This window comes from Xenopus laevis, chromosome 8L, assembly GCF_017654675.1.
Source record: "Xenopus laevis strain J_2021 chromosome 8L, Xenopus_laevis_v10.1, whole genome shotgun sequence".
In the NCBI taxonomy this organism is placed as follows: Eukaryota; Metazoa; Chordata; class Amphibia; order Anura; family Pipidae; genus Xenopus; species Xenopus laevis.
The window spans coordinates 2,156,657-2,172,820 of record NC_054385.1 but is presented as its reverse complement, the minus strand read 5'-3'; the positions used below and the strand labels follow the sequence as shown (position 1 = coordinate 2,172,820).

The 16,164-nt window shown below is 42.7% G+C and overlaps 1 protein-coding gene across 1 annotated transcript; it reads left to right on the top strand.

The window, feature by feature from the left end:
• The first annotated feature begins 3,221 nt into the window (after positions 1-3,221).
• On the top strand, positions 3,222-10,850 carry LOC121397054. Its single transcript, XM_041572890.1, has 12 exons — positions 3,222-3,311; positions 3,489-3,567; positions 5,843-6,021; positions 6,656-7,000; positions 7,266-7,363; positions 7,854-7,914; positions 8,013-8,126; positions 8,301-8,390; positions 8,472-8,536; positions 9,557-9,748; positions 9,983-10,085; positions 10,739-10,850. Coding segments are annotated over exons 1-12 (1,440 nt in total). The 5' UTR covers positions 3,222-3,309.
• Positions 10,851-16,164: the final 5,314 nt, after the last annotated feature.

The following is a 16,164-nucleotide window of genomic DNA, read 5'->3' as shown; positions in this document are numbered from 1 at the left end:
AGGGGTACCCAGGGTACAAATAAACACTCACCCCAAATCTCCCACTAACTGACCTTCAGACTGGGCTCCCTTAGCTCATAACAAGGTTACAGATATATAGAAACATTGGGGTGTCACCCTGCTATAGTTCCAAGGGTACCCAGTGTACAAATAAGCACTCACCCCAAATCTCCCCCTAACTGGCCTTCAGACTGGGCCCCCTTAGCTCATAACAAGGTTACAGATATATAGAAACATTGGGGTGTCACCCTGCTATAGTTCCAGGGGTACCCAGGGTACAAATAAGCACTCACCCCAAATCTCCCCCTAACTGGCCTTCAGACTGGGCCCCCTTAGCTCATAACAAGGTTACAGATATATAGAAACATTGGGGTGTCACCCTGCTATAGTTCCAAGGGTACCCAGGACACAAATAAGCACTCACCCCAAATCTCCCCCTAACTGACCTTCAGACTGGGCCCCCTTAGCTCATAACAAGGTTACAGATATATAGAAACATTGGGGTGTCACCCTGCTATAGTTCCAGGGGTACCCAGGGTACAAATAACACTCACCCCAAATCTCCCCCTAACTGGCCTTCAGACTGGGCCCCCTTAGCTCATAACAAGGTTATATATATATATATGGATAGAAACATTGGGGTAACAGTCACCCTGCTATAGTTCCAGGGGTACCCAGGTTACAAATAAGCACTCACCCCAAATCTCCCCCTAATTGCCCTTCAGACTGGGCCCCCTTAGCTCATAACAAGGTTACACATACAGTATATAGAAACATTGGGGTAACAGTCACCCTGCTATAGTTCCAGGGGTACCCAAGGTACAAATAAGCACTCACCCCAAATCTCCCCCTAACTGCCCTTCAGACTGGGCCCCCTTAGCTCATAACAAGGTTACAGATATATAGAAACATTGGGGTGTCACCCTGCTATAGTTCCAGGGGTACCCAGGGTACAAATAAGCACTCACCCAAAATCTCCCCCTAACTGACCTTCAGGCTGGGCCCCCTTAGCTCATAACAAGGTTACAGATATATAGAAACATTGGGGTAACAGTCACCTTGCTATAGTTCCAGGGGTACCCAGAGTACAAATAAGCACTCACCCCAAATCTCCCCCTAACTGACCTTCAGACTGGGCCCCCTTAGCTCATAACAAGGTAACAGATATATAGAAACATTGGGGTAACAGTCACCCTGCTATAGTTCCAGGGGTACCCAGGGTACAAATCCACCCCAAATCTCCCCCTAACTGACCTTCAGGCTGGGCCCCTTAGCTCATAACAAGGTTACAGATATATAGAAACATTGGGGTGTCACCCTGCTATAGTTCCAGGGGTACCCAGGGTACAAATAAGCACTCACCCCAAATCTCCCCCTAACTGACCTTCAGACTGGGCCCCTTAGCTCATAACAAGGTTACAGATATATAGAAACATTGGGGTGTCACCCTGCTATAGTTCCAGGGGTACCCAGGGTACAAATAAGCACTCACCCCAAATCTCCCCCTAACTGACCTTCAGACTGGGCCCCCTTAGCTCATAACAAGGTTACAGATATATAGAAACATTTGGGTGTCACCCTGCTTAGGTCCAGGGGTACCCAGGGTACAAATAAACACTCACCCCAAATCTCCCCCTAACTGACCTTCAGACTGGGCCCCCTTAGCTCATAACAAGGTTACAGATATTTAGAAACATTGGGGTGTCACCCTGCTATAGTTCCAGGGGTACCCAGGGTACAAATAAACACTCACCCCAAATCTCCCCCTAACTGACCTTCAGACTGGGCCCCCTTAGCTCATAACAAGGTTACAGATATATATAAACATTGGGGTGTGACCCTGCTATAGTTCCAGGGGTACCCAGGGTACAAATAAACACTCACCCCAAATCTCCCCCTAACTGGCCTTCAGACTGGGCCCCTTAGCTCATAACAAGGTAACAGATATATAGAAACATTGGAACTGGAGTTCTTCGTGCAATCAGTTGTTGCTGGTTGTGCAAATAAGCCCTATAGACAGATATAGTGACAGTCAGTACGAGAGCACACGGCGTGCTCTGGTTATTTACCTTGAGTGAGTTCAGATTGGTCATAATGTGACAGGTCCAGAAAAACGGCACAAACAAATGTAAAAAAATGGAGTTGACACAAGGAGGGTGACCATGGACATGGAGTAGCCAAGAGGGAAAGCTGCACAGAGTAAACACGGCATTATATCGCCTGACAGATACTCAGCAACCAAGGCGAGACTAATCCAAGCAAACATTGGCCTGACCCAGTATTTCCTGAACCCAAGTGCATTTGGTTACGGGGCCAGAGAGGACATCAGGGAATCAGTTTATAAACAAGGGTTGGCCACGTGGGGCATGTTGATAACAAGGTGCTGCCATAGTGCCCTGCTGAATCTAACATTGCTTAACATGCATCTCTGACTTAATTGGAGACCATCTGGGTAAGAAAAAAACAAGGAAAAATGGGTTATTCTAACATTGGGGCAGTCAGGTAGAGGCTAATTTTCTTGAAAGGACAGGAGGACTTTCCTGATTAGCTATTGGCTGCCAGTGCTAAGCAACATGGATGCTGTGCCTACATGAGTTTGAATTGGGAAATAAGTGAAGTTTTCAAAAAGAAGCCGGTGCTGCCATGGGGATATTACATAGCGAGTAGGTCATAGTGTACAAACCCTGCAAGGGAATCATCATTGGAAATAGTCACCTTCAAATGAGATCATACAAAAAAAGTCCCCTGGACCAACAGATATTTCTGTTTCCCCACAGGGTGCGGCCTGAATGCAGCATTTGCCCTGGGGCGTCTCTGTGATACAGATGTGGGGAGGACACGGGTGCTGAGTCTGCCAGAGGCCAATGAGATGGTAAGAAACACATGAAGACCCATAGAACCATAGTCAAACATTAAGCTTCCAGGTATCAGTGAATCCATTCTCCTAGTAGTCACCCACGTTTAGAGAAGCAGAATCCTGTATCTGGGTAACCACTGGGAGGAGACTGGATTCATCATCCAGGGCATGAGGTTCTTGTCTGACCATGGGAAGGAGAGCAGCCCAATTATTGTGCACTCGCAGCTGACGTAACCTGGATTCTGTGCCCATTACAGGTGCTTGCCTTGGAAGAAATAATGTCGGCAGAGGATAAAGGCTGCAGCCGTAATGCCTGCTTTGCACTCACTTGCCTCGCCACTGACCAAGCGGGGCACCAGCACATTCTACAAAGCCGAAACTTCCCCCAAATTTTGGACACGCTGTGCTGCCTGCTGTAGTCAGAGTAGCAGGAATCCTGCTGGTTTGCAGCTATGTACGTACTTAGGCTTGTGCCCTTAATCCTACCCACTGGGGCTTTGCCCATGCTCACTGACAAACACTGCTTTTAATATCAACTACATACAACCTTTTGTGCTTTGTACATTGGCAGTGGATTTTCATAGGGATGATCCTGGTAAGATCTCAATACAACTCTTCCTCTTCTTTACAGGACACTGAAGGTTTTATCCAGCCTGCCAAAAGGGGTTATTAGACTGCGCCAGCACCAGCTACTGGAAGCAATGCTAAAGGTATGTAGCCTCTAAGTCTGATAAGAACTTATCTGCAACAGAACAAGAAACAACGTAGCAGCAAAGACTCCAATGTCCCTTTTGCGAGTTTCTCTCCCGAATGCTACACTGTTTCAATCGTTTCCTTCTCAATGACTGGAGAGTTACTCAGGATTCAATTTGCTTTAGTTACCCCTTCAGTTCAGCCGTTGCATTGCCCCCTATACTGCCCTGGGAATTTATCAATTCAGTAAATTTGGAAAAGAAAAGAAACTGTGCCAAAGACTGCAGGTCACATAAACAATTTGTGCAGATTAATTATGCTTCTTTCCATGGGATCCTCATTATATCTGAGCTCCGGACCCTTATTTACTAGGGAGCGAGGGGGCAGTTTCTGGGAATTCTGGCTGGGACACCATTGTGATTAATGAAGCCATTTCACCACAGAGACGGTCGCTATGGCTACTCTGTGAGTAAGAGATCCCCACCACTTCCAGGTGCATTCATCTAATCAGTCTCTACCACTACCACTATGAGGAGCCTTCATCTAATCAAATACCCACCACTACCAGGTGCATTCATCTAATCAGCCCCCAACATTACGGGAGCCTTCATTTTATCAATCCCAACCCCTACCAGGTGCATTCATCTAATTAGTCCCCAACATTACAAGGAGCCTTCATCTAATCAATCCCCACCACTACCAGGTGCATTTATCTAATTAGATGAAGACTCCTCGTAATGTTGGGGATTAATTAGATAAATGCACCTGGTAGTGGTGGGGATTGATTAGATGAAGGCTCCTCGTAATGTTGGGTACTAATTAGATGAATGCACTTGGTAGTGGTGGGGATTAGATGAAGGCTCCTCGTAATGTTGGGGACTAATTAGATGAATGCACCTGGTAGTGGTGGGGATTGATTAGATGAAGGCTCCTCGTAATGTTGGGGATTAATCAATCCCCACCACTACCAGGTGCATTCATCTAATTAGTCCCCAACATTACAAGGAGCCTTCATCTAATCAATCCCCACCACTACCAGGTGCATTTATCTAATTAGTACCCAACATTACGAGGAGCCTTCATCTAATCAATCCCCACCACTACCAGGTGCATTCATCTAATTAGTCCCCAACATTACGAGGAGCCTTCATCTAATCCCCACCACTACCAAGTGCATTCATCTAATTAGTACCCAACATTACGAGGAGCCTTCATCTAATCAATCCCCACCACTACCAGGTGCATTTATCTAATTAGTACCCAACATTACGAGGAGCCTTCATCTAATCAATCCCCACCACTACCAGGTGCATTCATGTAATAATTACCCATCACTACCAGGTGCATTCATCTAATTAGTTCCCAACATTACGAGGAGCCTTCATCTAATCAATCCCCACCACAACCAGGTGCATACCTCTATTTAGTATCCATCACTACCAGCTGCATTAATCTAATTAGCCACCAACATTACGAGGAGCATTCATCTAATCTGTCATCAACATTATTAGGCACATTCATCTAATTAGACTCCACCACTATCATGTGCATTCATCTAATTAGTCCCCAACATTATCAGGAGCCTTCATCTAATTAATCCCCACCACTACCAGGTGCATTCATCTAATTCAGTGCTGTCCAGCTTCTGTGGTGCCGAGGGTCAGAATTGTTATAGCCTTATGGTGGAGGGCTGATAATGGAAGCCAGTGTTAAACATTCCCGGTTTTAAACCACACCCACTTTAAACCACACCCATTTTACCACAAGACCATGTCCACATTAATTGTGGGAGCACACCAAAAAAAACCAAATGGTTGGTTCTCGCTCCATCTAATCAGTTCCTACCACTACCAGAAGCTTTCATCGAATTAATCCCCACCACTACCAGGAGCATTCATCTAATCAGTCCCCAACATTACCAGGAACATTCACCTAATTAGTCCCACCGTTACCAGGAGCCTTCATTTAATTAATCCCCAACGCTACCAGGTGCATTCATCTAATCAGTCCTTAACATTACCAGGAGCCTTCATCTTATTAGTTCCCACCATTATGAGGAGCCTTCATTTTATTAGTCTCCACCAATACCATGAGCATTCATCTAATTAATTCCAAACATTACCAGCAGCACCCATCTAATTAGTCCCCACCAATACTAGGAGCCTTCATTTAATAAATCCCCAACATTACCAGGAGCAATATAACACATTTAATATGTTGTGCCTATTTTTCAGAAATATACATAGGTGCAATAACAGTAATAATAATCATAGCCCATTGCACCCTCCCCAGAAAGTAGTCAGCTCCCATGACATGGGGAAGGAAGTGCTGGAAGAGGCAGAGGAGACATTAAAGAATCTTCAGCGACTCCCCCAACCTGCTGCCCCCCAAGCAAAGCTCCTAGACTCTGGATCAGTGTGGGTCAGCTGGGAGGGTCATAGAGCAGAGAGTGGCTTCCCAGTTACATACAGGTGAGTATTCACAGCACCAGCCCATTGTTTTATACTACTCACAGTTTACAATGGATAGAAGTGAACTTTGTGACACTGAATTAAAAAAACCATCTAAATACAACCAATTAAAAATTATGTACTGTTTCTTAAATAATCCAGTTTATCTTAACTATCCTTCTCTCTGTTTCCCATCATTCTGTCTTCATGCATGAGTTGGGTGTCAGATTTTCATTGACAGTTAGATCCAATACATCTTTAAGGTGGGCTCCCTTTTTTAGCAGATGTATTAGAGTTCACTCAAATAACGGATTTCAGTAATTTTAATAGAGTGAGCTCTAATACATATTCTAGGCAAAAAAAGATATATTGGATTTAACGTTATTCAAAATCAGACTCCCAACTCCTGCATGACCAGAGAATGAAGAGAGACAGATACTGAGTGGGGGATAGTGAAGAGCAACTTGAATATTTCGGAAATGGTTCAGAATTTTAATAGGTTACATTTAGAAAATTTCTTATTTCAGTATGATGAAACTTATGTTAAATTTTTGTTTTCGCAATAGTTCCCTTTTGATAAAAAACTATAACCTGGACATCCAAAGGTCATAGATATTTGTACGTTTGTCATTTACCATTCTATTAATTCCTGCAGACTGTACGATGGAGACAGGCTTCTGTACTGTGGCCCATCCTGCTCCTTTCTAGCCCCTCAGGGCAAACTTGGCCAAGAGTATCACCTGAAGGTTGTCATGGAGACTGAAGTTGACCAGAGCCAAGACAGTCCTGTTTATGTACTGTTGATGGAAGAACCGATTCCCAGCAGCCCGCAAGACTTCAAAGTGATTGGCCGAACAGCAACACAAATAAAGCTATGCTGGTCCCCTCCAGTAGACTGTGGTGCCCCCATAAAATATTACATAGTGTATCGCGAGGATGTGGTTATTGAGACAACCTCTGAGCTGAGTTGCATAGCAGGAGGTCTATCCCCATGCACCAAGTACTCATTCAGTGTAAGTGCTTGCACATCAACAGGACACAGCCAAAACGTCTCTTTGGTTGCTAAAACAATGGACAACAGAGACCATGCTCCTAGAAAACTAAATCTGTATGTCATTGGCCGAAGCGAGATTTTCATCACTTGGGAAGGTCCCAAAGCTCCTCTTGGCCGGTTCTTCAACTATGAACTGTGTTTGAATGGGAAACCGGTTTACTTGGGCACGGCACGGTCTTATACTGCCCGTCGACTGGCTCCCAACATGGAGTACACCTGCACGGTCTGCGCCATCACCAGTGAAGGACGATATGAGAGCCGTCCAGTCAGCAAGCGCACTGCCAAAGATGAATACATCGCACTTAGCAGGTACTTTGTGTCTGAGACAATTATTTCCACCTCGGGTCCTTGGCTGTGATTGTCTTCTCTTGGCAGGGATTTTAGATATATCCTCAATAGACTCCCAAAATGCATGGTAAGATGAACTTTTACCTTATTTACAATGCCGTTGGTTAGAGATGTCCAGGGCTGATTTAGCTACAGAAGTGGGAAGAATAAGCAAATTTGAAGATAGTGGTAACCCTTTTAATCTCCAAGGGTCACACGACAAAAGCAACCAGCCATGCAGGTATCCATTTGACAGCCATAGGCTCAGCCAAGGCCTGGTCAACGCTTCAAAATCCAGGTACAAACAATAGCATTTTTAGGATTTAAACCACCTGTCACTATTGATGTTAGTGAAAAGGGGCATGGGGGCTATTGGGCATTTCTCCTTTGGCTGAAATGAAGTACAGAAATGCAGAAACACTACTTGGAAAATGAATTCAAAAAAATTAATCCCTTTCATTTTCCCATCTAGAAGAGATTCCATCCTCTCATGGACTACAGAATCCAGCGATGGTGCAGAATGTTCAACCAAGGTGAGTCAGAAGCACAGAGGTGGGAAACCAATGGGTGGGCAGCCGCTAGAAATTCACAAGGAACATCTCCAACCCTCTGTGTTATTCTCATTGCTCAGCCCGATTCTCATGGTGATGCCTTCAGTCCACGGCCAGAAGAAAAGATCCAGCAGAGCAACAAGCGTGGCCCTGAGAGATCTGCATCCCAGGGGAATGTCCGGTGCTCCCCTAAGGTAATGTCTTAGGGTACATTGCTATTCTACAGTAAAACAAATTTGGCCACAAGAGAGCAGTGAAATTGTATGAGGAACAACAGTATGGCAGCCTCTGTTCCAAAAAAAACAAACCTTTTTCAGATTCACAGGCCCCTCTAGACTATATAATATACCTGTAGCTTCACTTTGCAGCCTCACACCTGAGTCCCTCCTGCTGCAGCGGCCCAAGATGGACAGTGATCTCACATGGCACCCACTGGCAAACGCTCAAGACCAGGGAATGTAGGTGCACCTTGTCTTGCCTGCTCAGCACTCGTGCCTTTAATTGCATTTAGCCAATATGTATTCTGTTCTCTGTGGCAGGCGAGAGGATCTGGGAGAAGAGAATAAGGATATGAGCCCCAGGAAGGCATTGCAGCCCATAAGAGGTAAGCTGGTTCTGAATATCAGAATTAATGATAAAAAGGGGGAGATAGAAAGACTATTAATCAGACCAATCACAAAGATGCTTGCACTGGATTTTTTGCAACACATAAAGTTTACGTTCACATTTTGGAAACCATAGAACAAAAGTCATGATTATGTTACTAATGCCTTAGCCAATCAGAGCATTAGAATACCCCCAGGGCCTGACCAACCTCAAGCCAATCGGAACATTAGAATAAAGGACTATTTACAGGATGAAAGCAATTAAGGGACAATGCTTAAAGGGATACTGTCATGGGAAAAAAATTTTTTTTCAAAATGAATCAGTTAATAGTGCTGCTCCAGCAGAATTCTGCACTGAAATCCATTTCTCAAAAGAGCAAACAGATTTTTTTATATTCAATTTTGAAATCTGACATGGGGCTAGACATATTGTCAATTTCCCAGCTGCCCCAAGTCATGTGACTTGTGCTCTGATAAACTTCAATCACTCTTTACTGCTGTACTGCAAGTTGGAGTGATATCATCCCCCTCCCTTTTTCCCCCCTAGCAGCCAAACAAAAGAACAATGGGAAGGTAACCAGATAACAGCTCCCTAACACAAGATAACAGCTGCCTGGTAGATCTAAGAACAACACTCAATAGTAAAAGCCCATGTCCCACTGAGACACATAGAGTTACATTGAGAAGGAAAAACAGCAGCCTGCCAGAAAGCATGTCTCTCCTGAAGTGCAGGCACACGTCACATGACCAGGGGCAGCTGGGAAATTGACAAAATGTCTAGCCCCATGTCAGATTTCAAAACTGAATATAAAAAAATCTGTTTGCTCTTTTGAGAAATGGATTTCAGTGCAGAATTCTGCTGGAGCAGCACTATTAACTGGTTCATTTTGAAAAAAAATTTTTTTTCCCATGACAGTATCCCTTTAATGAGCAACCTCAATGCCCTGTTTACAAAACAGAGCATGTAGGAGACCCAAACACATTGTGTTGAGTCTAACAGACACATCTTGTCACCTCAGCAGATCCGCTGCTCAGATTTAGGCACAGGAACCAGACGCTTAAGGCTTGGGACAGTACCGGATCTCTGAAGGCTGGAGAAGGATTGCTGCACAGATCTGGTGCTTCCACTACCAATGAAGAAGAAAAGAGTCGCCTGAAACCGGCGTCTAAAAGTTTAATGAGAAAAGATGCACTCGTGTTCCGGGCGGCCGGTGAGTAACTGTACATCATGAAAGGGACATATACTGTAGGTTATCAACTGTAGCAGCAGCTGATGTGTTGCCAATTGTGACGTCATTTGTTATTCTGAATACTGCCCAGGTTTTTTGCTTTCAGATATCTGGCACTGTTATCAATATATATATGCACAGATTAGGGGTGGAAGTGGGGTTACAACATAATTTGTACAGGGGCCAAGATCTGAACTGAGATTATCTGCTTTACAGGGTTACTAAACAGCAGTCACCCAGCCTTCTCTCACCTCTCCTGGGAACCTAATCAGCAGCAAAACTTGGGGAGAAAATCAGTGAAGTCAATCAAGGGCTACAGGTAACTGTTACACACTCATACTGTACACAATAAGCTATACCCTCATACTGTACTGTCTAAGGGAATCAATATGGCACCTCCTCCCATATGTATAAATACAAATATACAGAAAAGGAATGTTCTGGGCACACAATAAGCTATACCCTCATACTGTACTGTCTAAGGGAATCAATATGGCACCTCCTCCCATATGTATAAATATAAATATACAGAAAAGGAATGTTCTGGGCACACAATAAGCTATACCCTCATACTGTACTGTCTAAGGGAATCAATATGGCACCTCCTCCCATATGTATAAATACAAATATACAGAGAAGGAATGTTCTGGGCACACAATAAGCTATACCCTCATACTGTACTATCTAAGGGAATCAATATGGCACCTCCCTCCTCCCATATGTATAAATACAAATATACAGAGAAGGAATGTTCTGGGCACACAATAAGCTATACCCTCATACTGTACTGTCTAAGGGAATCAATATGGCACCTCCCTCCTCCCATATATATAAATACAAATATACAGAGAAGGAATGTTCTAATGGAAACTGATGGAATGAACAGGTATGGGGAAGCTTCCACATAAAAAATATGCCGATATCTAGCTTTTGTGCCTTTTAATATGTCTGGGTTCTCTTCTTTGATTTCAGAATACGAGAGTACCTCCCAAAAAATATTCAGAGGGGTACTTTGGCTTTAGTAGGATATCCAAGTACTGGATTCTGCCCGCCCCTAGATCATCCAGTAGCATGGAAGCCCTGATCACTGGCGTAATGCCAAAGGTGGATGCGAAACCCTAAAATGTATTAAACACCCAGTACAATGTCAGAATACATTCACACCCACCTATGGACACTGTCAGAAGTATTCACTTATGGACAATACTAGAGGAAATTGTACCCCACCTATGGAAAATGGAACCCACCTCTAAACAATATCAGAAGGAAGTAGAACCCACCTCTGAACAATATCAGAAAGAAGTGGAACCCCTCTCTGAACAATACAGAAAGAAGTGGAATCCCCCTCTAAACAATATCAGAAGGAAGTGGAACCCCTCTCTGAACAATATCAGAAGGAAGTGGAACCCCCCTCTGAACAATATCAGAAGGAAGTAGAACCCCCCTCTGAACAATATCAGAAGGAAGTGGAACCCCCCTCTAAACAATATCAGAAGGAAGTGGAACCCACCTCTGAACAATATCAGAAAGAAGTGTAAACCCCCCTCTAAACAATATCAGAAGGAAGTGGAACCCCTCTCTGAACAATATCAGAAGGAAGTGGAACCCCCCTCTAAACAATATCAGAAGGAAGTGGAACCCCCCCTCTGAACAATATCAGAAGGAAGTAGAACCCCCCTCTGAACAATATCAGAAGGAAGTGGAACCCCCCTCTAAACAATATCAGAAGGAAGTGGAACCCCCCCTCTGAACAATATAAGAAGGAAGTAGAACCCCCCTCTGAACAATATCAGAAGGAAGTGGAACCCCCCTCTTAACAATATCAGAAGGAAGTGGAACCCACCTCTAAAAAATATCAGAAGGAAGTGGAACCCACTGATGGACAATATCAGAAGGAAGTGGAACCCACCTCTAAACAATATAAGAAGGAACTGGAACCCACCTCTGAACAATATCAGAAGGAAGTGGAACCCACCTCTAAAAAATATCAGAAGGAAGTGGAACCCACTGATGGACAATATCAGAAGGAAGTGGAACCCCCATCTAAACAATATAAGAAGGAACTGGAACCCACCTCTGAACAATATCAGAAGGAAGTGGAACCCACCTCTGAACAATATCAGAAGGAAGTGGAACCCACCTCTAAACAATATCCGAAGGAAGTGGAACCCACCTCTGAACAATATCAGAAGGAAGTGGAACCCACCTCTAAAAAATATCAGAAGGAAGTGGAACCCACTGATGGACAATATCAGAAGGAAGTGGAACCCACCTCTAAACAATATAAGAAGGAACTGGAACCCACCCCTGAACAATATCAGAAGGAAGTGGAACCCACCTCTAAAAAATATCAGAAGGAAGTGGAACCCACTGATGGACAATATCAGAAGGAAGTGGAACCCCCATCTAAACAATATAAGAAGGAACTGGAACCCACCTCTGAACAATATCAGAAGGAAGTGGAACCCACTTCTGAACAATATCAGAAGGAAGTGGAACCCACCTCTAAACAATATCCGAAGGAAGTGGAACCCACCTCTGAACAATATCAGAAGGAAGTGGAACCCACCTCTAAACAATATCAGAAGGAAGTGGAACCCACTTCTGAACAATATCAGAAGGAAGTGGAACCCACCTCTAAACAATATCCGAAGGAAGTGGAACCCACCTCTGAACAATATCAGAAGGAAGTGGAACCCACCTCTAAACAATATCAGAAGGAAGTGGAACCCGCCTCTGAACAATATCAGAAGGAAGTGGAACCCACTGATGGACAATATCAGAACGAAGTGAAACCCACCTCTGAACAATATCAGAAGGAAGTGGAACCCAGCTCTAAACAATATTAGAAGGAAGTGGAACTCACCTCTAAACAATATCAGAAGGAAGTGGAAACCCCCTCTGAACAATATCAGAAGGAACTGGAACCCACCTCTGAACGATATCAGAAGGAAGTGGAACCCATCTCTGAACAATATCAGAAGGAAGTGGAACCCACTGATGCACAATAACATAGGAAAGTGGGGCCCACCTTCACACAAGCAGTACCAAGACCGGCCCGAAGTGAACCCTGAGTGTCATTAATCAGAGTTACTGTAACTGGAAACTCAATACAATACTCAATACGCAATACCTGCAATTTCTGAGCAATATCAAATGAACAGACCAACTGCTAGAAGAAGTGGCCTTGTTATCAGCCAAACAATACAGTGTTGCACCCACGGGGTGTTGTATGTTGGAGAACAAAAGGCCAAATTAAGTGGAAGCCTTGCTCGACACCCATACATATTATTATAGCAACAAAGGCAGTTGGCTACGGTTTGCCCGGAGTTGCCGTCCTTGGATGTGTGACTGTTATTATTCTCGGTTGCACTCTATAAGGAGATCCCATTGTGTGCGAGTGACTCTTGGGCAGCTATTGGCATGGGTGTAATTACACTCATTAGCAGCTTCATTACAGTTGCGCAAATGGCATTTCCCAAACAAATAAATGAGAGATGCACAACCGCTATATATAAAAGGAATAAAATGTGTTGTGTTTACTGGTACCTGAATAAAAATAATGTTTTCATGGGGGGGGGTGCCTAATATATCCTTCTAAGCAACTTTAAACTACACATTCATTCCATATTTTTGTTGGTCTTTGGAAACATGTTGGCTGTGGAAAGCAGTATCTTATCTGACTGTTTATGCACTGCAAGTTTTGACTCGTGAAACAGTGTGGCCAACAGACAGCTGATTAGCAGACATGAAGGAGAACTGACTTTTGCTACATTGTTTCATGAGTCGTAACCAGAGAACAGACAGAGACAGGAGCCACAGTTTATAGGACAAAGAGAGAATTGCGAATAAACAACTAAATATATTGCAAGGAAACATTATCTAAAAATAACAGGGAAATACTGCCACCTGCTGGCCAAGTTATATAATGTATTTGCAGTTGTTCAACTGTTAGTATGATGGAGAGGGTGATATTCTGAGACAATTTGCAATTGGTTTTCATTTTTTATTATTGGTGGTTTTTTACTTATTTCGCTTTTTATTCAGCAGCTCTCAAGTGTGTCATTTCAGCAGTCTGGTTGCTAGGGTCCAAATTACCATAGCAACCATGCACTGATCTGAATAAGGAATAGTTGAGAGAGGCCTGAATAGAAACTAGAGTTTACCAATACAATACATTTGTAGCCTTGCAGAGAATTGTTTTTAGATGGGGTCAGTGACCCCCCATTTGAAAGCTGGAAAGAGTCAGACGAAGAAGAAGAAGGCAAATCATTCAAAAAACTATTAAAAAAATAATGAAGGTTGCTTAGAACTGGCAATTCTATAACATACTAAAAGGTAAATTAGAAGTGAACCACCCATTTAAATAAATCTTCTCTGAGGCCTGGAAGAACCTCTATACTTTCCTCTTGCAGGGAACACTTAAATGCACCTCAACTGGCAGTTGAACGTGGCATTTTACCTACATTAGCAACAGGCAGAGCCCAACACACTTTGGTTTCTGATTGGCCCATGCTTAAACCCCCTAGAACTCAAACCAATGAACACATGAAAACAAGGGAATAATATAAAAACTTAATTCCAACAACCATTGGGCAAGGGCAACTGACTACGACACTATATAAAGAAATGATGAGGATGATTTATCCTCTAAAAATGGAAAATACTCAAAGCTTTATCCACACAAATCTTTTCAATGAGCAATAGATCTCCAAGGTCCAAAATACCATAAATATAAACAGATTCCTTTACATTTTAGAGGAAAAAAAACACGGCCACTGGTTATGGGACAAAGAGAGATTTATGAACATCATGGGAAATACTGCCACCTGCTGGCCAAGTTATAGAATGTATTTGCAGTTGTTCATCTTTAAATGAACTGTTAGTTTGATGTAGAGAGGGATATTCTGAGACAATTGGGGGCAGATTTACTAAGTTCAAGTGAAGGATTTGAATGAAAAACAAAAAATCGAAGTATTTTTTTGGGTACTTCGACCATCGAATGGGTGAAATTCGATCGATTTTGATCGAATCGTTCGACTATTGGACCATTCGATAGTCGAAGTACTGTCTCTTTAAAAGATACTTCGACTACATACTTTGCCACTTTAAACATACCTAGGTTCAATGTTAGCCTATGGGGACCTTCCCCAGCACAAAGTTTTTTGTATACGAATAAAAATCCTTCGATCGATCGCTCAAAATCGCTCGAATCATTTGATTTGAAGGATTTTATCGTTCGATCTAACGATTTTTATTTGATCATTCGATCGAAGTATTCGATATTCAAATGCCAAGGATTTTACTTTGAGGGTCGAATTCGAGGGTTTTTTAACCCTTAGTAAATCTGCTCCTTGGTGTTTATTTTTTATTATTTGTGTTTTTTTATTCAAAAGCTCTCCAGTTTGCAGTTTCTGGTTGCTAGGGTGCAAGTTATCATAGCAGCCATGCATTGATTAGAATAAGGAATAATGGACAGAAAGATGAGTCATAAAAAGTAACAATAACAATACTCGCGTAGCCTTGCAGAGCATTTGTTTTTTAGATGGGGTCACTGACCCCTGTTTGAAAGATGGAAAGAGACAGAAAAAAAGGCAAATAATTCAAACACTATAAATAATGAATACCAAATGAAAAGTTGCTTAGAAATGGCCATTCTATAACATAATAAAAGTTAACATAAAGGTGAAACACCCCTATAGAACACACTGAAAGTGATGGAGTTGGCTCAATCACCCGAATGTACAGAACAAGTCAGACTGTCTACAGAGAAACGTAGTTCAGCTTTATGCTACAGGTAAATGTAGAATGTGGTCAGGAAAACTCTGTGACCCCATAGCTGTCAGTCAGATGAGCGAATACTGGCGGCATTTCAATTGTGAGCTCTGAGGGCCCCAGCGAGATTAATATATATATATATATATATATATATATATATATACAGGATAAAATACCAGTAAAAGACCCATGAGATGAAGCACAAGAGCCTGAACATTATATATATATACAGATTAAATACCAGTATGAGACCCATGAGATGAAGCACAAGAGCCTGAACATTATATATATATATATATATATATACAGATTAAATACCAGTATGAGACCCATGAGATGAAGCACAAGAGCCTGAACATTATATATATATACAGATTAAATACCAGTATGAGACCCATGAGATGAAGCACAAGAGCCTGAACATTATATATATATTTATACAGATTAAATACCAGTATGAGACCCATGAGATGAAGCACAAGAGCCTGAACATTATATATATATATACAGATTAAATACCAGTATGAGACCCATGAGATGAAGCACAAGAGCCTGAACATTATATATATACAGATTAAATACCAGTATGAGACCCATGAGATGAAGCACAAGAGCCTGAA